The 27,237-nt window shown below is 42.9% G+C and overlaps 1 protein-coding gene across 1 annotated transcript in view; it reads left to right on the plus strand.

Annotated features, from left to right (window-relative positions):
- The window catches only part of LOC115192305 (cadherin-2), a 95,148-nt gene extending 68,482 nt beyond the window's left edge, over window positions 1-26,666 (plus strand). The window contains exons 14-16 of the mRNA XM_029750643.1: window positions 5,987-6,126; window positions 10,957-11,118; window positions 25,062-26,666. Of these exons, the coding sequence (XP_029606503.1) occupies window positions 5,987-6,126; window positions 10,957-11,118; window positions 25,062-25,268 (509 nt within the window). The 3' untranslated portion in view covers window positions 25,269-26,666. The remainder of the gene's footprint in view (window positions 1-5,986; window positions 6,127-10,956; window positions 11,119-25,061) is intronic.
- Window positions 26,667-27,237: the final 571 nt, after the last annotated feature.

Raw genomic sequence — 27,237 nt, forward strand, 5'->3', positions numbered from 1 at the left:
ACTTGAAGTATCAAAAATATATATAAACAACTTATTTTATGAAAATTTGTATTTGGCCTTACTGCTATTAGCCCATACAAACGCATTGAATAACAGATTCACTACATGGAACAACAGTCCCCTCCCCCCCCCCCAAACAAATCTAAAGGAAGTTTGTTCTGAAGTGTCTATCCTATATCTGAGAGATATAAGATACATTTTTTTACATGTATTTAACCCCACATTTTTTTACATGTATTTAACCCCATATTTTGGTAACTAAATAGTCTCCATATATACAGTACTCCCATTAACTTTTTTGACTGGTACTGGGGAACCTTCAGACGAGTCTTATGAGGCCTGACATGTATGTGTTTGTGAGAGTCTCGCCTTTTCACAGAGGGGTCATATTAGTGTGTAGCCCAAACTGTTCGGATGCTACAAACAGAAATTTGCAAATCGGCTGTAACACGTGTCATCTTTCCATAAAGAGGTCATAATAGTTTGTAGGCCAAACCATTCGGATGCTACAGACGATTGTGTGAGAACACCAATTTTCAGGATGTCTCATGGTCTGACAAACACTCTCTAGCTCTGTCACCTTTCACCGCAGGTGCAGAAGTGTTATATAAGCGGATGCGTTGGATTGAGACACATCCAATGTCAAAGAACAGATACGCTACATGACCAAAAGTATGTGGACACCAGCTCGTCGAACATCTCATTCCAAATTCATAGGCATTAATATGGAGTTGGTCCCCCATTTTCTGCTATAACAGCTCAACTCTTCTGGGAAGCATTTCCACTAGATCTTGGAACATTGCTGCGTGGACTTGCTTCCATTCAGCCACAAGAACATTAGTGAGGTTGGGCACTGATGTTGGGCCATTAGGCCTGGCTCGCAGTCGGTATTCCAATTCATCCCAATGGTGTTTGATGGGGTTGAGGTCAGGGCTCTGTCCAGTCAAGTTCTTCCACACCGATCTCAACAAACCATTTCTGTATGGACCTCACTTTGTGCACGGAAGCATTGTCATGCTGGAACAGGAAAAGGCCTTCCCCAAACTGTTGCCACAAAGTTGGAAGGACAGAATGAATGTCATTGAATGCTGTAGCATTAAGATTCCCCTTCTCTGGAACTAAGGGGTCTAGCCCAAACCATGAAAAACAGCCCCAAACCATTTTTCCTCCTCCACCAAGATTTACAGTTGGCACTATGCATTCGGGCAGGTAGCGTTGTCCTTGCATCAGCCAAACCCAGATTCGTCCGCCGTTTCCACTGCTTCAGCGTCCAATGGCGACAAGCTTTACACCACTCAAGCCGACACTTGGAAAGGTAGCATCCTATGACGGTGCCACATTGAAAGTCACTGAGCTCTTCAGTTAGGCCATTCTCCTGCCAATGTTTGTCTATGGAGATTGCCAGGCTGTGTGCTCGATTTTATACACCTGTCCGCAACGGGTGTGGCTGATTCCACTAATCTGAAGGGCTGCCCACGTAATATTGTACATATAGTGTCTATCTTAAATTGACATTTTGGGGGGGATTTTTTATTATGTTAATTCGATTTCTGCGAGGGCGCGGACATCTACCTTAGGGGGTTAAATGTCTTACTCACATTGGCTACGCAGAGTGAAATCACACAGTCATCCGGAAGAGCTGGTGTGCTCATCAATCAAATGTATTTAAAAACCCTTTTTACATCAGCAGATGTCTATAAAAGAAGTGCTATACAGAAACCCAGCCCAAAACCCCAAACAGCAAACAATGCAGATGTAGAAGGAAAGGTGGGAAACTAGGAAGAAACCTAGAGAGGAACCAGGCTCTGAGGGGTGGCCAGTCCTCTTCTGGCTGTGCCGGGTAGAGATTATAAATGTGCATGGCCAATAAGGCCAAATAGTTCTTCAAGATGTTCAAACATTCATAGATGACCATCAGGGTCAAATAATAATCACAGTGGTTGTAGAGGGTGCAACAGGTCAGTACCTCAGGAATAAATGTCAGTTGGCTTTTCATAGCCAAGCATTCAGAAGGTTGAGTTAGCAGGTGCGGTAGAGAGAGAGAGTCGAAAACAGCAGGTCCAGGGCAAGGTAGCACGTCTGGGGAACAGGTCAGGGTTCCATAGCCGCAGGCAGAACAGTTGAAACTGGAGCAGCAGCGCGACCAGGTGGACTGGGGAATTGCAGGAGTCATCAGGCCAGGTAGTACTGAGGCATGTCCTCGGGCTCAGGTCCTATGGGAGGGGAGGGAGAGAATTAGAGGGAGTATACTTAAATTCACACAGGACACCAGATAAGACAGAATAATTACACCACATATAACAGACTGACCCTAGCCCCCCGGCACACAGACTATTGCAGCATAGATACTGGAGGCTGAGACAGGGGTGGGTAGGGGACGCTGTGGCCCCGTCCGACGATACCCCCGGACAGGGCCACCCACTTTGCCAAAGCACAGCCACCACACCACTAGAGGGATATCAATAGACCACCAATTTACTACCCTGAGACAAGGCTGAGTATAGCCTACAACGATCTTCTCCACCGCACGAGCCCGAGGGGGGCGCAAAACCAGACAGGAAGATCACGTCTGTGACTCAACCCACTCAAGTGACACACCCCTCCTAGGGACAGCATGGTACGCCAGTGACTCAACCCCTGTAATTGGGTCAGAGGCAGAGAATCCCAGTCGAGAGAGGGGAGCCAGCCATGCAGAGACGGCAAAGGTGGTTCATCGCTCCAGTGCCTTGCCGTTCACCTTCGCACCCCTGGGCCAGACTACATTCAAATATAGGACCTACTGAAGAGATGAGACTTCAGTAAAGACTTAAAGGTCGAGACTAGGGATGATGATATATCGGTGAACATATCGAAATCAGACGATATTAGCTAAAAATGCCAACATCGGTATTGGCCGATGTCTAGTTTAACGCCCGATGTGCAAAACCGATGTCAAAGCTGACGTGCATACCTATATAACGTAGGTACATGATGTAATGACGCCACGTAAAATGTTGCGCTATACGTGCAACACAGCATTCCTAAACTAGCCCACAATGACTGCTGTGTGGATCTAGCAGTCATTTGAAAGAGTAACAAAATTTCAGCTACACAACTCAAAGGTGAAATACATTAAAGCCAAGATAATGGAATTCATTGCCCTTGACAATCAACCATTCTCTGTCGTGGGAGATGTTGGCTTTCTCCGACCAGTCGAGCACCGGTACACACTACCAGAGTTACACAGTAATTGCGTCACTGCTATTAACTTCACGACATACATACTGTAATGAAACAGCAGGCAGGGAGCAGGTTTCGAACCCTCGACCTTCAAGCCCATAGTCCGGCGCGCTATCGACTGTGCCGCAAAGGCATGCTCATCCCGCAGAGTCGATTTCTGCGCTTATTAACCCAGGGTCCCTCCTTTCAAAGAGCGCGTCCTCGCGCTAGCTTGCGACTCTACGTCTTACAGGAACGCGCTCACCGGCCAAGCACACGCACTGTCGTGGATGCAAGGTCCGATCCCACTTCTGACACCAGTGTAATGAAACAGCAGGCAGGGAGCAGGTCTCGAACCCTCGACCATCAAGCCTGAAGTCCGGCGCGCTATCGACTGAGCCGCAAAAGCATACTCGTCCGGCAGAGTCGATTTCCGCGCTTATAAACCCAGGGTCGTTACAATACTATGGAATGCCGTTTGGGTCTTTGCGTATCAAAAAAGATACAGTAGCACTGTCAAAGCTATACAAAAAAGTCTGCAAACACCGGCCACGAACGATGTGTTTACAATACCGCGTTGGTAATAAAGCATCATTTGTTCGACCGCAACTTCTGGGGTAGCTAGCTTTAGCTTGGTACCTAGCTAGCACCAATACAACCAGCCTGAAAACTGACCAGTAGAACCTGCAGTCATTTTCATTATTCTTACCAATGATTTAGGAATCCTTGTGAGTAAGAATTAGCTAGGTTGCCACTTGTTGTTCGCCTATTGAAATTTAACTTCAGTTCATGAAAATAAATAGCTAGTCAGCAACTTAACCCTGTTGCCCAAAGTTAACGTTATAAGCAGCCAGCTAGCTTCATCTGGCTAGCGATGCTCGACCGCACCGAGTAATGTGTTGTGAAGCTAGCCACAATAAGGATTAGGCACAATAGTGGAATTTGCGGTTTGCTTTCAAAATATAAGTATGTCATTGACAGTAATGCAAATGAATACAAATAGTATAATTATGCCATACTTTTATTTTGAATGCTAACCGCAAAGTTCACTATTGTGACTAATCCTTATTGTGGCTAGCTTCACATAGATGGGTCCGACCACCATTAATCAAATAAGAACTGTCTTATAAATTAGAGTAATTTTAGATGATGACACCTAGCTATATAGTTAGCTAGCTAACTATAGCTACTGAAACAGATGTTGTGTTATTTGACACTATTTGACGTGTATCTTTTTTTGACACGCAAAGACCCAAACTGCGTTCCATATAAATCCTGTTTGAGAAAGAAACGACTGAACAAATGAACAACGAAACAGCACAGTAAATAGGTGAAAGAAATAGGTTTTCATTATGTTTTACTGGTAATGGGGACATCCGTAAATGCCAACAAAATAACTTTTTGGTGTGTGTAACCTTTATTTAACTAGGCAAGTCAGAACAAATTCTTATTTACAATGACGGCCTGGACGACGCTGGGCAAATTGTGCACCGCACTATGGGACTCCCAATCACGGCCGGATGTGATACAGCCTGGATTTAAACCAGGGACTGTAGGGACGCCTCTTGCACTGAGATGCAGTGCCTTAGACCGCTGCGTCCATGTGTGTGTGTTAACTATTTAACTGTACTAGAATGCTTAAAAAGCTGCTAAAATTGTAAATATCGGTTATCGGTGTTGTTTTTGTTTGGCAAAGAAAATATTGGATATCGGTATTGGCCAAAAATGTCATATCGGTGCATCACTAGTCGAGACCAAGTCTATGTCTCTCACATGGATAGGCAGACCATTCCATAAAAATGTTGCTTTTAAGGAGAAATCCCTGCATCCAGCTCATGCATGGTTCAGTGTTGCTTGCCTCCAGGCTTGCCCTGTAATCTTTGATAATTTTGCAAGCCCTGCCACATTCATTGTGCATCAGACCCAGCGTAGTAGGATTTGATTTTTGTCCTATATTGACGCTTTGCCTGTTTGATGGCTTGTTGGAGGTCGTGGCGGGATTTCTTTGAAGCATCCAGATTACTGTCCCTCTCCTTGAATGCGGCAGCTCTAGCCTTTAGCTCAGTGCGGATGTTGCCTGTAATCCATGGCTTCTGGTTGTGGTTTGTACGTATGGTTACGACGTCGTCGATGCACTTATTAAAGAAGCCATTGACTGATGTGGTAAACTCCTCAACGTTATCGGATGAATGCCGGAACATAGCGAAACAGTCTCCTTGGCTTAGCATCCGCTTCATCGGACCTCTTCCGTATTGAACACGTCACTGGTACTTCCTAACTCCCTCCCCCTTTCCCTCTTTTACAGTCCTTTGACACCCCTCTAACCCCCTCGCCCAGTCTACCCCAACCTCCCCAGCCTAGCCCCCTGCCTCACCCTTAATGCACCCATCACAAACCCAGCCTCACACCCAGCCATCTTCTGAAATATGCACTGAATATGTGGATCAAAGCAGGGAATTGCTGATCAAGCTCCTTTCAAGCTTAAAACCTCCTCTCTTTAACATGGCAGAGAAATATGGATGAATAAAAACTGAAGCTACATGTTGTTCCCTTCATCCTTACCTACTCTCTCTCTCTCTCTCTCTCCCTGTGTGTGTGTTCTTTAGTGATAAGGGAATGTAGTGTAAACGTGCCCTTGGATGCAATGTGCACTGCTCAAATGAAATGGTTGTGAAGTTCTAATTATTCCTCTCTCTCCCCCTCCTTCCTCTGTCCCTTCCTCTCTCCCCTCGTCCTCCCTCTCTCCCTCCCCTCCTCCTCCCTATTTTCCCCTCCCCCCTCTCCGTAGTGATGGTGTTGTTCTTTGTGATGTGGATGAAGAGGAGGGATAAGGAACGTCAGGCCAAGCAGCTGCTCATCGACCCGGAGGACGATGTCAGAGACAACATACTGAAGTACGACGAAGAAGGAGGAGGAGAGGAGGACCAGGTAGAGAAAACACACACAAACATTAGCATAATGATAGCATAGCCAATCAGCTGCTGAATCAGATGGAGCGTTAGCCGTCCGCTAACGGCTAGTGGGAGACAAGGTCAGTGCTTGGGTAAAGGAGGCAAGGAGGATTTACAGTGGTTGGGATAGAAGGACTGTACACACAGACACACACACACACACTGAGGGTCACATTGGGGCAATTCCAAGAAAACTGAACTATTCTGAGGTTTTTCACTTTAAAATGTATGCCAAATTTACAATTTACACAGAAAAAAAATATACAAAAACACATTTACTTGAAGTGCAGATGCAAAGTTTGGTAAAATAATGAACAGCAAAAATCATCATTCTGTAACCAAACATTGCACTTGTTTTTGTAAAATGTTATTTGTACATTTTTACAAGTAGTACTTGTTCATAGAGTTTTATGGTTTGTTAATCTTTGAAATCAATGAATGAGTCTCAGCGCCATTCTGTTACAGTGGACTTGCCCATGACGGTTGTAGGACCTAGCTGACCAATCATTGGATATTAATAATGGCACTCTGAGAGGGGGTGATAAACATTTATTTCCATGGCCATGGCAAGGGAGGCGGGGGGAAGGCGAGAGACCATCTTTCACTGCGATGGATGCTACTTCCCACCCATTGTTCGGGGAAATTGTCATGTCGAGGAATCGGAAGTGACGGGAAAATTAACTGTTGGACAGCGGAGCGGCTAGTTCCCCCTGATCAGCCCCCCAGCTGTGAGATGGATTAGTAATGTCTGTCTGGGACTCCCAGTGGAGAGGGGCTATGGGGAGTGCTCAGGCCAGGGACAGGTACAGGAACAGTCACACAGTCTGGCTCTCTGGTGCTAAACGGATACTATGCTACACTGATGCCAATGGCAGAGCCGCAGAGGGTGCAACCCGTAGGGCCCTGGTCAAAGGTACACTATAAAGGGGATAGAGCGACATTTGGGATGTAGACAGAGTCTGGCCCTCTGGTCCTAAACGGTTACTAGACTGAGGCTAACACCATTGTGTGTTGATGGTCATAGCCAATGCTAACAACAGCACAGGCCTGACCTGTAACAAATCCAGACAATCCAAAAAGTAAGGTGTACGGTCTCTCTATACATTAATCGCACATTGTGGCTCTCTTCTCTGGTTCTAATGGCCATATCCTCTTCAACCAGCCACTGCTAAGAAAAGCACAAACCTCTTTCAGAAGACCCAAACACAAAGACTTCCAGACATACAGTTATAATACAGCCTCTCAAATGACAAACACACACACACACATTGCACATGTTACATTAAGCGTTTTAAATGGATAAAACAATTTCATCAGCTTTTTGTGTACTTAGCCTATCATCCTGGTGTCAAAGACTGAGCATGGTGAGCGATGACAAAACCCAGCTATTTTCCTCCGGTAATAATGGCTGAGTTCCTTTCAGACCTGACTGGCTAGCTGGCTGTCTGTAGAGATGTCTGTGGCCGCATTCCAGATGGCACCCTATTCCATATATAGTGCACTACTTTTGGGTCCTGGTCAAAAGTAGTGCACTTTAAAGAGAATAAGGTGCCATTGGGAAATAAGCCTGCACATGTTCTCCTCTGTCTAGGAAATAACAATAAAGCCTAGCCTAGTGACAAAGCCATCTGTATTTATCCATCAATTTCCTCTACTTCTATCTCTGTCCATCATGTTATGGTGGCATTCACAGCTCTCCCCTGAAAGTGTTTCATTGGTTAGCTATTACGGGGAACAAAGCCCAAGGTCATTACTTGGCCAGGCTTTATTGTCCCTGAAAATGCTCTTTAATTCGATCTCCCTTGGAGATGTATGTTTCATCATGTTTTTCTGGATGATTTCTCAATGAATCAGACACTGGCAATTCAAAAAGAGAAAGATCAGAGCCTATCTCTCTTAGCCTTCTATCTCTCTCTCTCACTCTCTCTCTCAATTAAATGTAATGGCTTTATTGGCATGGGAAACATATGTTTACATTGCCGAAGTAAGTAAAATAGATAAACAAAAGTGAAATAAACAATAAAAAATAATTCAATGAGTCAGTGTAAGGTCATGTTGGTATGAGAGAGGGATCATGACAGCAGTTACATACACTGTTAAAAATGACTCTTTGGATAAACCTAAAAAAAAATCTTCAACTGCTTACAAGTAAATGAGTTAAGTTTTTTAAATGGAAAAATACTGTATGTGTTGAATTCAAATATATGATTCATTGCCAACTGTTTTATTGGATTATTACCAAACCTATATTTCAAGTTGCAACTTATTTCATTCAACACTCAACTTACGTTTCCCCTTTGATTAAACTTAATAAATAACAAATCCAAACTAATATTTAATGTAAATACAACCCATTTTCGGAGGGGAATTACCCACCTACATTTCTTCAGTTGGATTACAAGCAATTGAATATTTTCTCTGTAATTCAAGAATTGAAGTTTGTTCAATGATTTGAAATTCTGTTTCCAAACATATTCAACTTTCACATGTAGTAGCCACAAGATCCTAACCAAGCATTGGCTACCAAAACATAGAAACCTTATCAGTTTCTTTTGAATCACATGCACCTATGCACATACTGTATCATCACAGATGCTGGCAGTGTACAAGTTTAAGTTTGAGTAATGAATACAATAGACCACATTAACTGGAATGACATTCCCTCTCAAGTGTGAGCAAAATTAACCTCTTACATCTACACGTTCCGCTAGCGGAACGTCTGCTCCAATATCCAATGATGGGCGGGGCGCGAAATTCAAACTCCTCTAAATCCGAAAACTTACACTTTTCAAACATATGACTATTTTACAGCTATTTAAAGACAAGACTCTCCTTTATCTAACCAAACTGTCCGATTTCAAAAAGGCTTTACAGCGAAAGCAAAACATTAGATTATGTCAGCAGAGTACCCAGCCAGAAATAATCACACAGCCATTTTTCAAGCTAGCATATCATGTCACATAAACCCAAACCATAGCTAAATTCAGCACTAACCTTTGATGATCTTCATCAGATGACACACCTAGGACATTGTGTTATACAATACATGCATGTCTGTTCAATCAAGTTCATATTTATATCAAAAACCAGCTTTTTACATTAGCATGTGACGTTCAGAACTAGCATTCCCACCGAACACTTCCGGTGATTTTACTAAATTACTCACGATAAACGTTCACAAAAAGCATAACAATTATTTTAAGAATTATAGATACAGAACTCCTCTATGCACTCGATATGTCCGATTTTAAAATAGCTTTTCGGATGAAGCACATTTTGCAATAATCTAAGTACATAGCCCGGCGTTACAGGGCTAGCTATTTAGACACCCTGCAAGTTTAGCCTTCACCAAAATCACATTTCCTATAAGAAAAATGTTCTTACCTTGCTTGTTCTTCATCAGAATACACTGCCAGGACTTCTACTTCAATAACAAATGTAGGTTTGGTCCCAAATAATCCATCGTTATATCCAAACAGCGACGTTTTGTTCGTGCGTTCTAGACACTATCCCAACGCTAAATCTCGGCCACGAGCATGACGCAAAATATGACAAAAAATTTCTAAATATTCCATTACCGTACTTCGAAGCATGTCAACCGCTGTTTAAAACCAATTTTTATGCAATTTATCTCGTAGAGAAGCGATAATATTCCGACCGGGAATCTGCCTGTCTGTAAACTGAGGAAAAAACCGAAAGCCGGGGGCGGGGCGTGTCACGCGCCTAAGGCTTAGTCCATTGAGTGACCACTTAGCTTTTGCTCTCCTTTGTTTCAGCCAGGGCTTTGAATTACGTCATTCCTGTTTTTCCCGGGCTATGAGACCTCATTGGAGACGTGCGAAGTGTCACGTAAGAGCAGAGATCCTTTGTAAACGATAGAGATAATAAAGAAGGGCAAGAAATGTTCAGACAGGGTACTTCCTGAACAGAAGCATCTCAGGTTTTTGCCTGCCATAGGAGTTCTGTTATACTCACAGACACCATTCAAACAGTTTCAGAAACTTTGGAGTGTTTTCTCTCCAAAGCTAATAATTATATGCATATTCCAGTTTCTGGGCAGGACTAATAATCAGATTAAATCGGGTACGTTTTTTATCCAGCCGTGAAAATACTGCCCCCTAGCCATAAGAGGTGAATTGTCTGGAAAGCCTCAATGCTTCAGGAAGCGTCATTTGCCCATCACTACCGCTATCCAATGCGCATGAGGCGTTGAAAGCAGTTTAGAAGCTTTCATTCAATAAAAAACATTGAACTGTCAAATGTGTTATTTGATTTCAGACTAACTGAAAAGAATAGGTTGAACGAACCAAAGTATAATTTCCAATCATTCCAATCAGTAAAAGCACTTCAGATGTACAACAGCATCATGTTGCTTTTTACAGTGTATACACAGTGGTGTAGTGAAAGGTAAACACACGTGACGCCGTTTACGCACCTTTTTCATTTTGCGAGAGTGTTTACCCACCTTTTGCAGAAAATGCTTTGAAAGTATAGTGAGCATGACTTTATTCACAGCAAATGGCAATCAGCATTTACCCACATATTTTTTTCACCACTACGTCACTGCATATACAACCAGTGTCACAAGCTCATCTCATAACCTCATTTGATCTCTGATCATGTATTGTTTATATAGAATAAACTGCTTATGACCGCTTCAGTCATGGTTACCGCACCAACATGGGAATAATACCTAAGGATCTACATGATAGTGCAGTCTGTGTTACATTGTTTGATTCAGTGTATTTCTCTCTCTCCCTCCCTCCCGCCTTCATTCCCTTCCCCCCTCCTTCCCTTCCCCCTCCAGGACTATGACCTGAGCCAGCTGCAGCAGCCCAACGCGTTGGAGACGGAAATGGTGAAGGTGGGGATCCGACGTATGGATGAGAGGCCCCTACACCAGGACCACCTGTACCCCCTCCGTTCTGCTGCACCCCACCCCGGAGATATAGGAGACTTCATCCACGAGGTAGCTACAGAGTGTGTGTGAGTCTGATTGGGAGCATGCTCGCTTACATGTGTGTCATTGTGTGAAACTATGCGTATGAGCTAGTGTGTGTGCATGACTGTATGTGTGTGTATGTGACTCATTGTGTGTGACACAGGGAGAGAGAGCCTCTATGAGTAATTCTTAATTAGCTTTGCTAACAGTGAGGATTAGCGTGGTAACAACATGGGCTGGCCCGGCTGGCTATTTTAAAATAAATCCATTGAGTTTCATTAATCCCCAGAGAGAGACTGGCTTTGGGCTCCACCTCTAGACAGCTCCAGTTGGCTCTACAACAGAATAGTCATAGCTCAATCTCCATTGGGTAGATTTAATATGTGTGTTTATGTCTATACTGTATCTAGGCGACGAGGACAGTATGTTTTTCTATTGAGCAGTGGGACAGTAACCGAAAGGTTGCTTGTTCAAATCCCTAAGGTGGAAAAATCTGCTGTTCTGCCCTTGAGCAAGGCAGAAACCCCCACAATAACTATTCCCCAGGCACCGATGATGTGGATGTCGATTAAGGCAGCCCCCCGCACCTTTCTGATTCAGGTTTGGGTTAAATGCAGAAGACACATTTCGGTTGAATGCATTCAGGAGTGCAACTGACCAGGTATCCCCATCCCTTTCCCTGTGTTTTCTAGGTCTTGTGTGTCAAATCAAATCAAATGTTATTTGTCCCATGCTTCGTAAACAACATGTGCACTGTAACAAATTGCTGAAAGTTTACTGCAAAACTTTCAGTTAGCTACTGTAATTCTATATTACAGTACTGTAAAGAGCAATGCATTATCAGGGCTCATCGGCGTTCCGCTACACTGCTTTAAAATAATTTGACAGTACAATTTTACAGTAAAGTACTGTATTAACTGTATATTTACAGTAGCATACTGTAAATTATGTTGCATTGTGGGAGGACGAAATAAACTCTGGATCATTAACATATTTTGAGGTGTGCCTTATACAGTATTTGTTGTGCCCATTAGTGAAAATGCTGTACCCCACAGAAGACAGTACCATACAATTTTATATATACAGTACCAGTCAAAAGTTTGGACTCACCTACTCATTCAAGGGTTTTTCTTTATTTTTACTATTTTCTACATTGTAGAATAATAGTGAAAACATCAGAACTATGAAAAACCATATATGGAATCATATAACAACCAAAAAAGTGTTAAACACATTCTTCAAAGTAGCCACCCTTTGCCTTGCTGACAGCTTTGCACACTCTTGGCATTCTCTCAACCAGCTTTAGCTGGAATGCTTTTCCAGCAGTTTTGAAGGAGTTCCCACATATGCTGAGCACTTGTTGGCTGCTTTTCCTTCACTCTGTGGTCCAACTCATCCCAAACCATCTCAATTTGGTTATGGTTGGTTGATTGTGGAGGCCAGGTCATCTGATGCAGCACTCCATCACTCTCCTTATTGGTCAAATAGCCCTTACACAGCCTGGAGGTGTGTGTTGTACTGTTGAAAAACAAATGATAGTCCCACTAAGCGCAAACCAGCAGGGATGGCGTATCGCTGCAGAATGTTGTGGTAGCCATGCTGGTTAAGTGTGCCTTGAATTGTAAATTCATCACTGACAGTGTCACTAGCAAAGCACCCCACACCATCACACCTACTCCTCCATGCTTCACGGTGGAAACCACACATGTGGGGATCATCTGTTCACCTACTCTGCATCTCACAAAGACACGGCGGTTGGAACCAAAAATCTCAAATTTGGACTCATCAGACCAAAGGACAGATTTCCACCGGTGTAATGTCCATTTCTCGTGTTTCTTGGCCCAAGCAAGTCTCTTCTTCTTATTGGTGTCCTTTAGTAGTGGTTTCTTTACAGCAATTTGACCATGAAGGCATGATTCACACAGTCTCCTCTGAACAGTTGATGTTGAGATGTGACTGTTGAACTTTGAGCATTCAGAAATGCAAGCTGCCTCACTTTCGAGGGGCTGATGCGGTTTCTTCTCTCAGTAATTATTATCCTGTTTTCGAGAAAACCCTCTCAAAGGGAACAGATGTGGCCACTACGCAGAGTCTCCCTGTCATGACTTTAGTAAGCCGTGGGTAGACAGAGGCCTTGTTCTTCCACCAGCTCAGAGGATCTGGAGCGGGGCTCCTCCAAATAGGATTGGACCTCCATTCTGGCATCTGCTGAGGGATTCCTTCGTGCTGCATCCCCAGTTGCTCTCTCGTCAAACAGCATTCAAACAGCAGACGTTTGTGGCACTACTCCTGGTGCTTCTGCTCCATCTGGTCCTTCTTCTCCCTGTTGCCCTGGTGCCTGAGCCAGCTGACTGCTGGGGCTGTCCCTCCCTGCTGCTGAGGTTATTCTCTGAAGAGCCTCATCAATCGCTCTGGCCTCACTGAAGGCTAACTTCTTAAACCTGGGGTCAAGTGCAGCAGTTTCTGATAGCACATGATTATATTCCATTCTGTGGAACTTTTTGTCCATTGATGAACATAGGGTGTCCATCAACTCTGTCACATATCCTGTGGTTAAATTTGCTTCTCTCTGGCGGCTGGCTGTGATTCACTGCAGACCCTTACACAGGAGTATCATTTTTGAGGCTGTCACATAGCTGAAAAGAGAGAACAGTAGCTTTATCAGTTCAGGTTTTGTCTACTGATACTACAGTATCATCTACTGCTCATATACATATATAATATTGGATTAAATAATGATGTAGTAATAACTGCTTACTGTACCTCTCTCCACTGATCTCCACAGTGACCTGCTCAAAGGATTCCAGGACTCTGCACACCTCCTCCACCACCTCCCATTCTTCTTGGGTCAGAGCATCAACAGGTGCATTGACAATGGCAGAGATGATGGCATCCTTTGACTCAAGAAACCACTTCAACATATAACATGTTGAATTCCACCTTGTAGTGCGGTCTTGTTTAGGCCTCAGCTCAGGCATCCCGATCTGGCGTTGTGTAGACTTTCGTTTTTCAGCACCTACTGTCCTCCTGTGGAAGTATTCCACAGCTGCTTTCCCTTTGTCCACAGTGGGCTTCATCACCTTCAGAGCATCTCTTACAGTCAGGTTGATTGTGTGGGCAAGACATGGATGATGGGTTATGTTAGCTGCATTGTTGCTAACACAACACTTTTCCATCTACTTTCCATTCTCTGGCCACTCTCAACAGTTCCTCTGCCAAGTTCTCTGAGGTGTGTCTGTCGCTGAACTCAAAGCAGTCCAGAAGACAGCTAGACATAAAAAATCTTCAATGAATGGTCCATAGAAGTCTGCGTTGCTGTGGGTCGCGGAGTAGGCCTACTTGACTGAGTGGATACATCTCCACATGTGGAGGTGCTGGCTCCACCACTATCACTAGCAGGCCCGCTAGTTTTTCGAAGCTCCGCTACAGCTAGCTTCACAGTTGGGTGCACAGTTTGCATATGCCGGTGTAGGTTGTGCATAGAACCGGCTTTATATGAGATTTTGTTTTGGTAAATTCTACACTGTGCTCTAACGTTGTCTACATTATTAAAATGCATTCAAATGCTACTGTGCTTCTGACTCATTTTCCAGCTGTTGTTTTCACAGCTGTCCTTCCTCTCTCTCCTCGGCTGCTAAGTGTGTGACTGTGAGTGAGTTGTCTCGGCCCTCACGCATCTTTGGTTCGTTGGTTAACACTGTGTGTCTGATTGACAGGAACAACAGGTGAGGCTGTTAGTCTGAGCAGACAGTCAGAACGAATGTGTGCGGTTGAGCATTTAGGCCTATATTAATTAATCATTTTTTTTGTTCTTTGAACTAGTTCATTCTATTTATTTAGATCTTTTGATTATTCATATCTTAATTTTTTTATATTTTTATAAATAGATTTTGCTATTCTGATATGCGAGGCGGATCAAAAAGTTCACCTACAAGAGCCGGCTCTTAGAGCTGACTCATTTGTGAATGACCCATCAGTAGCATAGACGTGAAACACCAAATAATCATAAATATACTGTAATACACAAGTACCTAGCAGCCAACCAGTTTGCACTAATCCAAAGTAATTAGAGTAAAATACTGAAATACCAACATGATTACAGTAGCATTTACATTCTTACAATATTGTACCATGTCATTGCTCTGTATGTTGCAGTAATTTACTGGACACTGGTGGCAAATTACTGTGAATATAACAGTAATTTACTGTCAACTAGCCAGAGCCAGGCAAAGATTCATCCTAAAGGTATCTTATTACAAATATAGGATATTTTGAAGACCAATGTATCCTTCCCTGTGGCTCAGTTGGTAGAGCATGGTGTTTGCAATGCCAGGGTTGTGGGTTCGATTCCCACGGGGGGCCAGTACTAAAAAACGAAAAATGCATGAAATGAAATGTATGCATTCACTACTGTAAGTCGCTCTGGATAGTCGCCATGTAAATGGATAAGAGCGTCTGCTAAATGACTCAAATAACATTCCCACTAATGGTTCCAGAAATCTTACTTGCTAAGAATGATGTTTTTTTATCAACCTTACATGAATGCACTGACTGTAAATCACTCTGGACAAGCGCGTCTGCTAAATTACCAACATGTAAATCTAAAAAAATTGCATTTTCAAAGCACATTGCTGGGTGTTATTCTAATAAGCTCCGCCCTCAAACTATTTGTATTTTGATCAAATTTGTCCTTGATTTGGGGGCGGTGGTCATTAGAATAATACCCAGCAGTGTGCTTTGCAAGTGTTCATTTTTACATTTACATTTAGGTCATATACAGTAGCAAACACTCTTATCCAGAGTGGCTTAGTCGGTGTATTGAACTAAGGTAAACAAAAATATACCACAGTCATAGCAAGTAAAAAGATTGTTACCGTTACCAAGAATGTTGTAGTTAAGCAGGCTACATGCAAGTATGTATTTGTTATAGAAAACATGGAATACATGTGTGGTAATTCAACTGTTGCAAAATAGGCTACATGAATTGTAGTTCAGGCCAGTGAAATACAAATGACAAATGAAGTATTGAAAGACATATATCAAGTACCACATAAATACTGCCCAGCGTTGGCACTAACTACCTGCACTGTAAATTTGACATAGTTTTACTAACCACTGTGCTTACAGTAATGCACTGTAAATTCTAGAAATACAGCATGTGACTGTAGTTAGGTGTCCCAGTAATATGCTGTAAATTTGTGTTAGTGAAGGTCCTGTAAATATACAGTAACCTGCCATCCAAGTGGTGATGCAGCCAGTCAAAATGCTCTCAATGTTGCAGCTGCACAACTTTTTGAGGATCTTAGGGCCCATGCCAAATCTTTTAAGCCTCCTGGGGGGAAAGAGGCGTTGTCGTACATTTTTCACAACTGTGTTGGTGTGTGGACCATGTTAATTTCTTATTGATGTGGACACAGAGGAACTTGAAGCTCTCATCCCGCTCCACTCCAACCCCATTGATGTGGATGGAACCATGCTCAGTCCTCCATTTCCTGTAGTCTATGGTCAGCTCCTTTGTCTTGCTGACTTTGAGGGAGAGGTAGTTATCCTGGCACCACACTGCCAGGTGACTGATTTCCTCCCTTTTGGATGTCTTATCGCCATCAGTGATAAAGCCAACCACCGTTGTTTAGTCAGCAAACTTAATGGTGGTGTTTGAGTCGTTCACGACCACGCAGTCATCAGTAAACAAAGAGTACAAGAGAGGACTAAGCATGCACCCCTGAGGGGCCCCTGTGTTGAGGGTCAGCATGGCGGATATGTTGTTGTCTACCCATCAGGAAGTCCAGGAGCTAGTTGCGCAGGGAGGTGTTCAGTCCCAGGGACCTGAGCTTAGTGATGAGCTTGGAGGGCACTATGGTGTTGAATGCTGAGCTGTAATCAATGAACAGCATTTTCACTTAAGTTTTCCTCTTGTCCAGGTGGGATAGGGCAGTGTGATAGAGATTGTGTCATTTGTGGATTTGTTGGGGCGGTATGCGAATTGGAGTGGGTCCAGGGTGTCTGGGATGATGGTATTGATGTGAGCAATGCCCTTCAAAGCATTTCATGGCTACAGATGTGAGTGCTATGGGGCGATATTTATTTAGACAGGTTACCTTGGCATTCTTGGGCACAGGGACTATGGTGGTCTGCTTGAAACGTAGGTATTACAGAGGTTGAAAATGGCAGTGAAGATACTTGCCAGCTAGTCAATTGATGCTCTGAGTATGCGTCCTGGTAAGCCGTCTGGCCATGCATCCTTGTGAATGTTAAACTTGTTTTAAAGGTCTTACATAGGCTACAGAGAGCGAGATCACACAGTCGTCCAGAACAGCTGGTTCTCTCATGCATGGTTCAGTGTTGCTTGCCTCAAAATGAGTATAGAAGGCATTTAACTCGTCTGGTAGGTGCCCATCACTGGGCAGCTCGTGTTTGGGTTTCCCTTTTTTGTCTGTGATAGTTTGCAAGCCGACGAGTGTCAGAGCCGGCGTAGATGGATTTGATCATAGTCCTGTATTGAAGATTTCCCTGTTTGAAGGCTCGTAGGAAGTCGTAGCGGGATTTCTTCTAAGCGTCCGGGTTAGTGTCCCACTCCTTGAAGTGGCAGCTCCAGTCTTTAGCTCAGTGCAGATGTTGCCTGTAATCCATGGCTTCCAGTTGGGGTTTGTACGTACGTCACTGGGTGGACACGATGTCGTCGATGCGCTTATTAACCTGTTACATCTAGGGGGCAGTATTTTCACGGCTGGATAAAAAACGTACCCGATTTAATCTGATTATTAGTCCTGCCCAGAAACTGGAATATGCATATAATTATTAGCTTTGGAGAGAAAACACTCCAAAGTTTCTGAAACTGTTTGAATGGTGTCTGTGAGTATAACAGAACTCCTATGGCAGGCAAAAACCTGAGATGCTTCTGTTCAGGAAGTACCCTGTCTGAACATTTCTTGCCCTTCTTGATTCTCTCTATCGTTTACAAAGGATCTCTGCTCTTACGTGACACTTGTCACGTCAACAATGGAGTCTCACAGCCCGGGAAAAACAGGAATGATGTCATTCAAAGCCCTGGCTGAAGCACACGAGAGCAAAAGCTGAGTGGTCAGTCAATGGACTAAGCCTTAGGCGCGTGACACGCCCCGCCCCCGGCTTTTGGTTTTTTCCTCAGTTTACAGACAGGCAGATTCCCGGTCGGAATATTATCGCTTCTCTACGAGATAAATTGCATAAATATTGGTTTTAAACAGCGGTTGACATGCTTCGAAGTACGGTAATGGAATATTTCGAAATTTTTTGTCATATTTTGCGTCATGCTCGTGGCCGAGATTTAGCGTTGGGATAGTGTCTAGAACGCACGAACAAAACGTCGCTGTTTGGATATAACGATGGATTATTTGGGACCAAACCTACATTTGTTATTGAAGTAGAAGTCCTGGCAGTGTATTCTGATGAAGAACAAGCAAGGTAAGAACATTTTTCTTATAGGAAATGTGATTTTGGTGAAGGCTACACTGGGTGGGTGTCTAAATAGCTAGCCCTGTAACGCCGGGCTATGTACTTACATTATTGCAAAATGTGCTTCATCCGAAAAGCTATTTTAAAATCGGACATATCGAGTGCATAGAGGAGTTCTGTATCTATAATTCTTAAAATAATTGTTATGCTTTTTGTGAACGTTTATCGTGAGTAATTTAGTAAAATCACCGGAAGTGTTCGGTGGGAATGCTAGTTCTGAACGTCACATGCTAATGTAAAAAGCTGGTTTTTGATATAAATATGAACTTGATTGAACAGACATGCATGTATTGTATAACACAATGTCCTAGGTGTGTCATCTGATGAAGATCATCAAAGGTTAGTGCTGCATTTAGATATGGTTTGGGTTTATGTGACATGATATGCTAGCTTGAAAAATGGCTGTGTGATTATTCCTGGCTGGGTACTCTGCTGACATAATCTAATGTTTTGCTTTCGCTGTAAAGCCTTTTTGAAATCGGACAGTTTGGTTAGATAAAGGAGAGTCTTGTCTTTAAATAGCTGTAACATAGTCATATGTTTGAAAAGTGTAAGTTTTCGGATTTAGAGGAGTTTGAATTTCGCGCCCCGCCCATCATTGGATATTGGAGCAGACGTTCCGCTAGCGGAACGTGTAGATGTAAGAAGTTAATGAAGCTGGAGACTGATGTGGTAAACTCCTCAATTTTATCGGATGAATCCGGAACATATTTGAGTCTGTGCTAGAAAAACAGTCCTGTAGCTTAGCATTCACCTCATCTGACTTATTCCGTATTGAGTATGTAACTGTTACTTCTTGTTTGAGTTTAGGTAGGAAGGATAGAGACATCTGCCAAACACAGCTCTGAATAATGAGGCGAGCTGTCAGACATGGCGAGCTGATCTTGACAGCTTAATCTAGCAGAAATGACAAGATGCTTCTCCCACTGCCTCACTCCTCCTTAAATCAATCAAATGAAGGAAATAGTTTGGGGTATGACATGTAGAGATACTTACACATGAAAGTTCCAGGTGTTAAAATGTTGGTGTTGAGGTAAAAAGTGTTTTGAAATTGACAGTGTTATTTCAATCACAGTGGAATCCACACCGTGTGGTGTTGTTATTACTTCAATGTGTTGAGTTAATTTCCGTTAACTCTGAGTGAAAAAGACAGGGGAGGAGCCTCATTATCATATTTTCCAGCATGCTTTGTTGCAGGTTGCTTTTTAAAATAATTTAATATTATGTTTCTGCATGCACGTTGATTAATTCATTTATCTTACACTACAAAAAGACATCATACATTTTTCTAAACTAATCCAATCTGTGTAAGTGGTTGGATTTATTTAATGCGTTATTGAGATGGTTGTTCCAGTTTAGATTGTTAAATGAGACTGCCTAAACCATCTTCTCTACCTTTGCTGCAGCTGCGTGTTATTAAAAGTTCCTATTGTTGGCTATCCTGGCTGGATTCCAATAGGAATTATATAACACTTTGCAAACCAGTAGAGGTGGGAAACTGAGGTGTTCTGAATGCTTCCGCACTTTTTTACTCTGAGATTCATTATCTGTTTGCAATGCACATTGGTGACATCTGCTGGTCAGCAATAAATAGCTGCATTTTTTTGTTGTTCTCTCCACTGTTTTCATCACATCTCCGTTGCGCAGCAGTAAATAGTTAGCTTTAGTAGCCTATAATCAGTTGTTTACTATTTTTCAAAAACTTTTTTTTCAAAAACTGAATCTATTGCATTACTTAGGCTGCTTAACCTCTCTGGGGCATGTGGGACGAACTCGTCCCACCTACGTAACAGCCACTGAAATCCAGTGGCGCGATTTTTGAATCGTTAGAAATACTATTACTTCAATTTCTCAAACATATGACTATTTTACAGCTATTTAAAGACAAGAATCTCGTTAATCTAACCCCACTGTCCGATTTCAAAAAGGCTTTACAACGAAAGCAAAACATTAGATTATGTCAGCAGAGTGCCCAGCCAGAAAAAATCAGACACCCATTTTTCAAGCTAGCATATCATGTCACATAAACCCAAACCACAGCTAAATGCAGCACTAACCTTTGATGATCTTCATCAGATGACACACCTAGGACATTGTGTTATACAATACATGCATGTCTGTTCAATCAAGTTCATATTTATATCAAAAACCAGCTTTTTACATTAGCATGTGACGTTCAGAAAAAGCATAACCCCCGCAAACTTCCGGGGAATTTACTAACAGTTTGCTAAATTACTCACGATAAACGTTCACAAAAAGCATAACAATTATTTTAAGAATTATAGATACATTACTCCTCTATGCACTCGATATGTCCGATTTTAAAATAGCTTTTCGGATGAAGCACATTTTGCAATAATCTAAGTACATAGCCCGGCATTACAGGGCTAGCTATTTAGATACCCACCCAGGTCAGCCTCCACCAAAATCACATTTTCTATAAGAAAAATGTTCTTACCTTGCTTGTTCTTCATCAGAATACACTGCCAGGACTTCTACTTCAATAACAAATGTAGGTTTGGTCCCAAATAATCCATCGTTATATCCAAACAGCGACGTTTTGTTCGTGAGTTCTAGACACTATCAGAATGCTTCTTCACGGTCCCGCGCATGGCGCATTGGCGTGACAAAAATGTCTAAATATTCCATTACCGTACTTCGAAGCATGTCAACCGCTGTTTAAAACCAATTTTTATGCCATTTAACTCGTAGATAAGTGATAATATTCCGACCGGGAGTATGCATTGAGCCTAAACAGCCGAATAAAATTTCTCCTCAGGAGCGACTCGTGCACGCGCCTCATTCAAAGGTCCTCGGAGCAGCCACTTACAAAAGGTGATAATGTGTTTCAGCCTGAGGCTCCCTCGTAAACCTTCAGTTATTTCCCGGGCTCTGAGAGCCTATCGGAGCCCTGGGAATTGTCACGTTACAGCTAAGATCCTTACTTTTCAATAAAAAGATGCAAGACGCACGACTCCTTGTCAGACAGGGTGCTTCCTGCTTGAAACTTGTCAGGTTTTTGCCTGCCATAGGAGTTCTGTTATACTCACAGACACCATTCAAACAGTTTTAGAAAATTCAGAGTGTTTTCTATCCAAACCTGAACAATAATATGCATATTCTAGCTTCTGAGTTGGTGTAGGAGGCAGTTAAAAATGGGAACATATTTTTTCCAAAATTCTCAATACTGCCCCCTATCCTCAAGACAGAAGCTTATACTATACTAAATAAAACAAATTATTTGAACATCAGTGCAGAAAGTGTGGTTTAAGAACAACTTACACACACAAAACGCAGGAAAGAGATTGTCCAGCAAAGACTGAATTACGAAGAAGAAAGTTACAAGAACTAAAAAATCTACTGGCAGCGCAGCAGTCAATTTTCACAAGGCCTGTGACCAAAGGGAAGGCGGCAACCGTGGCCTCTTATCATGTGAGTCGCGTTCTTACTAAGCATAAAAAGTTGTTCAAAGATGGGGAGATGATCAAGGAAGCATTTACTGAGGCTGCAGACTCACTGTTTGGGGATTTTAAGACTAAGACTGAAATTATTGCTGTCATCAATGACATTCAGTTGTCCAGAACTACGGTGACAAGAAGATGTGAGGGAATAGCGGAGAACCTCAAAGATCATCTGAAGAAGGATATTGACAACTGGAAGTGTTATTCCCTCCAGTTTGACAATTCCACAGATATCGTAGATTTGGCACAGTTATGCATTTTCTTTTATGATTTTTTTCACCCCAATTTCCTGGTATTCAATTGGTAGTTATAGTTTTGTCTCATCGCTGCAACTCCCGTACAGACTCGGGAGAGGCGAAGGTCAAGAGTAGTGTGTCCTCCAAAACACAACCCACTTGACACAATGCCCACTTAACCTGGAAGCCAGCCGAACCAATGTGTCAGAGGAAACACCTGCCGACTTTGTCAGCGTGCACTGCGCCCAGCCCACCACAGGAGTCGCTATTGCACGATGGGACAAGGACATTCCTGCCAGCAAACCCTCCCCTAACCCGGTCGACGCTGGGCCAATTGTGCGCCACCCCATGGGTCTCCCGGTCACAGCCAGCTGCGACAGAGCCTGGACTCAAACCCAGAATCTCTAGTGGCACAGCCACCTTAGACCACTGCGCCACTCGGGAGGCCATGCATTTTCATCAGAATGGTATTTGACAACATGAGTACAAAGAAGGAACTACTCGCCATTTTGCCACTGAAAGGACATACAAGGGGCAAATATATTTTTCAAGCTTTTATGGAGTTTGCTAACAAATTCCAACTGCCCTTTTGTAAGCTTGTCTCCATTACTACCGATGGGGCACCCGCTATGGTAGGCCGCATTAGTGTGTTCGTTGCATTGTGCAAACGATATGATTCTTTCCCTGACTTTCTTAGTTATCACTGCGTAATTCATCAGCAAGCTTTGCGCGGGAAGATGTTAAACATGAATGAGGTGATGGATGTTGCGATGAAGATTGTGTGTTCTATTCGAGCAAGTGGCCTACAGCGGAGGCTATTTCGCGCTCACTTAAAAGAGACTGAAGCGGAGCACACAGACCTGCTGCTGCACACGGATGTGTGGTGGCTGAGCCGAGGGAACTTTTTAGAGAGATTCAGTGAGTTGTTGCCTGAAATCAAGGAGTTTCTCAAGGTCTCTAAACATGCAGAATATGCACAGCTAGAGGACACACAGTGGCTCCTGGATTTAGCTTTTCTCACTGACCTAACTTACATGCTTAATGAATTGAATATAGATCTGCAAGGAAAAGGCAAACATGTAATCGACATGATCAGCTCTGTGAACACTTGCAATCTACAACTGCTCACAAGAAAGCTGCAACTTAAGGACCGGCACTTCTTTCAACACATACATTCAAAACTTGAACGTCAGGGCAAGGATACAGCACAGCTTGACAGTGCATGTTACATGGAGCAAGTCCAGAGCATCTTATCTGAGTTTGACAGTCGTTTTATTGACTTTGCATCACTTGCGCTTATTGCCACTTATATGTGCTTTCCGTTTGGCACAGACCTACTGTAAATGTGGAAGTCATTGCCTCCAAAATGGGATCACTTTTTCAGTTGTACACAACTATAGCAGAAACTGAAATGCTCACCCTTCAAAATGACATTCAGCTGAAATCCAAGGCAACCACTGAGATGAAGGAAGAGTTCTGGGAGCTACTGCTAGAGGAGAAGTATCCCAACATAAGAAAATGTGCTCTCAACTTATCAGCCCTTTTTGGAACAAACTACCTCTGTGAGTCTGCATTTTCTCATATGAAGATAATAAAGTCCAAGTACAGATCTACTATGACTGATGACCACCTTGTGGCCTGCATGAGACTTGCAACAAGCTGCTACAGCCCTGAATATGAAAACCTACTTGCCTCCACCCAATGCCAAAAGTCACACTAAGGTAGAAAATGAAATAACTTGCACTTATTTGTGGAAAACATGTTATTTGTCCACATTATATTTGGGTATCAAATAGGTATCATAGCGGCAGGTCCATACTCATTGGTGTGTTGCGTTTCATACATTTTGTGGGTTGGTTTCGATTTAGAGACTGTAGATCTCATCAGGCTGGCAAATGAAAAAGTAGATATCAAGTCAAAGATGTTTGGGCACACCTGCCCTACAGTTTTAAAACAACACCCCAAAATGAGTTACTGTAACACCACAGGTGTTAATTCCCTAACACTGAGAAGTGTAACAGCATCAGTAAGTGTTAATTTGTGTTTTTTTGCAACACCCGTGGTGTTAAGGACGCAACACTCTTGGGGTGCTAAGTTTTCGAAGTGTTGATAAACTAAGGTTAACACTATTTGAGATGGTCCAATATAATTTCTAAGGAAGTGTTACATTTAGCACTGTGGTTGTTAAAATTTTGATCACAAATTTGCTGTGACTAAGACTGACATGTTCCAAAAACATGTCTAGAGCCTCATCTTATCAGATTTGTTTTGTTGATTTTAGCACTGAGACAAGACGTCAGTCAATGACAAAGTTATTATTATATTATAACAAAGTCTGTCAGCTGTGGTGTGTGTGTGTGTGTGTGTGTGTGTGTGTGTGTGTGTGTGTGTGTGTGTGTGTGTGTGTGTGTGTGGTATGGGTTGGTTTTAAATATAGTGCTGTGCTCAGTAATCTGCTGAATCTCCTCAGAGAGACAGACCCAGCATCTGTCTAGCCTGACCTAAATCCTCCTCTCTTCTCTCCTCCACCCTCCATAATCCCTCCTTTTTCTCCTCTACCCTTACTCTCTTGCTCCCTCTATCTCTCTCATTCTATATATCTCATTCCCCCTCTTTTTCTCTCTCCTGACAATTTTCTTTCCTTTTTCTCTCTCTTTCCCCTACCTCTTTTGCTTTTCCCTTATTTGTCTCCTCTTCTTTCTCTCCTTTACTCCCTCCTTTTACCTTTTATCTCTCTCCCCTCTCTCTTTCATTATTTATCTCTCCTCTCCCTCCACAGGGTCTGAAGGCAGCTGATAATGACCCGACAGCGCCTCCCTACGACAGTCTTCTGGTGTTTGACTATGAGGGCAGTGGCTCCACCGCTGGCTCCCTCAGCTCCCTTCACTCCTCCTCTTCCGGCGGAGACCAGGACTACGACTACCTCAGCGACTGGGGCCCGCGCTTCCGCAAGCTGGCAGACCTCTATGGTGGAGGGGACAACTAGGACTAGCCCCATGCTGGGGGGAATTGGCAAGGGGTGGTTGGGATGGGGGAGCGAACATGAGTGGCACTTTTCTATCATGGGACAGGGAAGGAGTGCTGGTTGTAAAGATACTTCTATTTTGGCTGACTTGAACAGAGGAACAGAAACGAAGTGGAGCATGTTGGTGTGGCAACTGCTAGCCTAACCTGCTAGCATACAGGATAACTGAGCCTAGTGGATTGTTCCCTATATGCTTAGGATTGCTAAAACTCAGAGGAGAATGTTGTGACTGCTTGCCTAGCCTGCTAGCATGCAGGCTAACTGAGGTTAGAATGGAGTTTTAGCCTACATGCTAAGGGTCGCTAACAGCTCGAGTACATTTCTGTGGCAACTGCTAGCCTAGCCAGTTAGCATACAGGTTAACTGAGGCTAGCAGAGTGTTAGCCCACACGCTCAGAGGAGAACATTGGAAGTAAACCGACCGTTGGTACTTTGACGGGTAGTTAACGGCGAATGAGAGAGTCTGGGCGGTCGCTCAGCAGTTAACGATGCTAAAGACGCTTAGTTACACTTGAATCTCACAGTACAGAAGCACTGGGGTAAAAACGTGCCTTGTTGTACATTATTTTGATTCAGTTTTCGTTTTTTTGTTCTTCATGACTTTCAAGGTCCTGACTCTAGCAGGGATTTTCGTCTGTAAGAGAGCGGATGTTTAAAATGAGGAACGCATGCTTCACCACGTGTGTTTGGTGTGTGAAATAAAGTGTTGTTCGGGTTACACCTCACTGCCAGAGTGTGTAAGTCATCATCATTGCCATGGAGACACACAGGACGAACACTCCCCATTGCTAGATCGAGAGCATTGAGAGATGACATGTACAGTAAATGCTAAAAGACTAGATAGTTTCCCAGTTTTTCTTTGTTTTGTTTGAAGCTTTTTTCACATTGTAACTTATTGCTAAGTAAAGTCACCAGTCCTACATTTTGTAGTAGACATATTGTTTAGTTACTCTGAGGTTTGGTCGGTGGAGTCGACCAAAACCAGAGTTGGGGTCAATTCCACTTCAATTCAGTCAATTCAGGAAGTAAACTGTAATTCCAATTCCAACATTTTTAACTGTCATTGTAATTTCAGTTTACTTCCTGAATTGATTAAATTAAAAATGAATTTACTCCAACTCTGACTAAACCAAGATGTCAATGATGATGAAGATGTTCATTCTGTCCGTTCATCTGCCTTAGTGTTCATCTGGTACTCTTCTCTGATTGGCTACTCACTGTAAACACAAATATGTACAGATTGTATTTTATTTTCGGTTGTTGTTCTTTTTTGAGCGTGGTCTCTGAAAGTAATGCTACTATCCAGAATGTTGTATATGTATAATTTGGATTACAGATTAAAAATGTTTTGCATGTTTTTATCTTTTCATTATACAAAAAGGTATTTTCCAAATTTTTACTCACTCACTCACACACACACAAAGACACTCCCTTTATTCCCAACTCAGGGATTCCAGCTCTTTTTCACGGCTATATTTTCTCCCTCTCTCCTCTCCGTTCTTCCATCTCAAGGGCCCACTGTCCCTCTATTATTGACATTAGTGTGGTGAGGATAGTGGAAGGGGCTTGGGCTGTTAATATGTATCTGTGGTTTGGAGTTTAGGTTGCTAATGCCTTAGGCAGCATACAAACCACCACGCTACCTCCATCCTACTCCTCCACCTCACTGCGTGCGTGCATATGTACGGAGTCCTCTGTGGGCAGTTCTTCAGTCCGGTATCTGTTGATCAATCAATGTCATATTCAACCAGCTACTGGCAAGTCCTATTTTTAAACTACACGATCTATCTCTCTCATCCCTCTTTCCCATCCCTATTCTCATTCCTGTTCTCCTTTTCTCAATCCTATATTAACACCCCCCACCACCACACACACAGACGTCTATCTTTACATTATTTCACTCTTCCAAGGGCCTTTATCTACAAATACA

The sequence above is a fragment of the Salmo trutta genome, chromosome 4, assembly GCF_901001165.1.
Source record: "Salmo trutta chromosome 4, fSalTru1.1, whole genome shotgun sequence".
In the NCBI taxonomy this organism is placed as follows: domain Eukaryota; kingdom Metazoa; phylum Chordata; class Actinopteri; order Salmoniformes; family Salmonidae; genus Salmo; species Salmo trutta.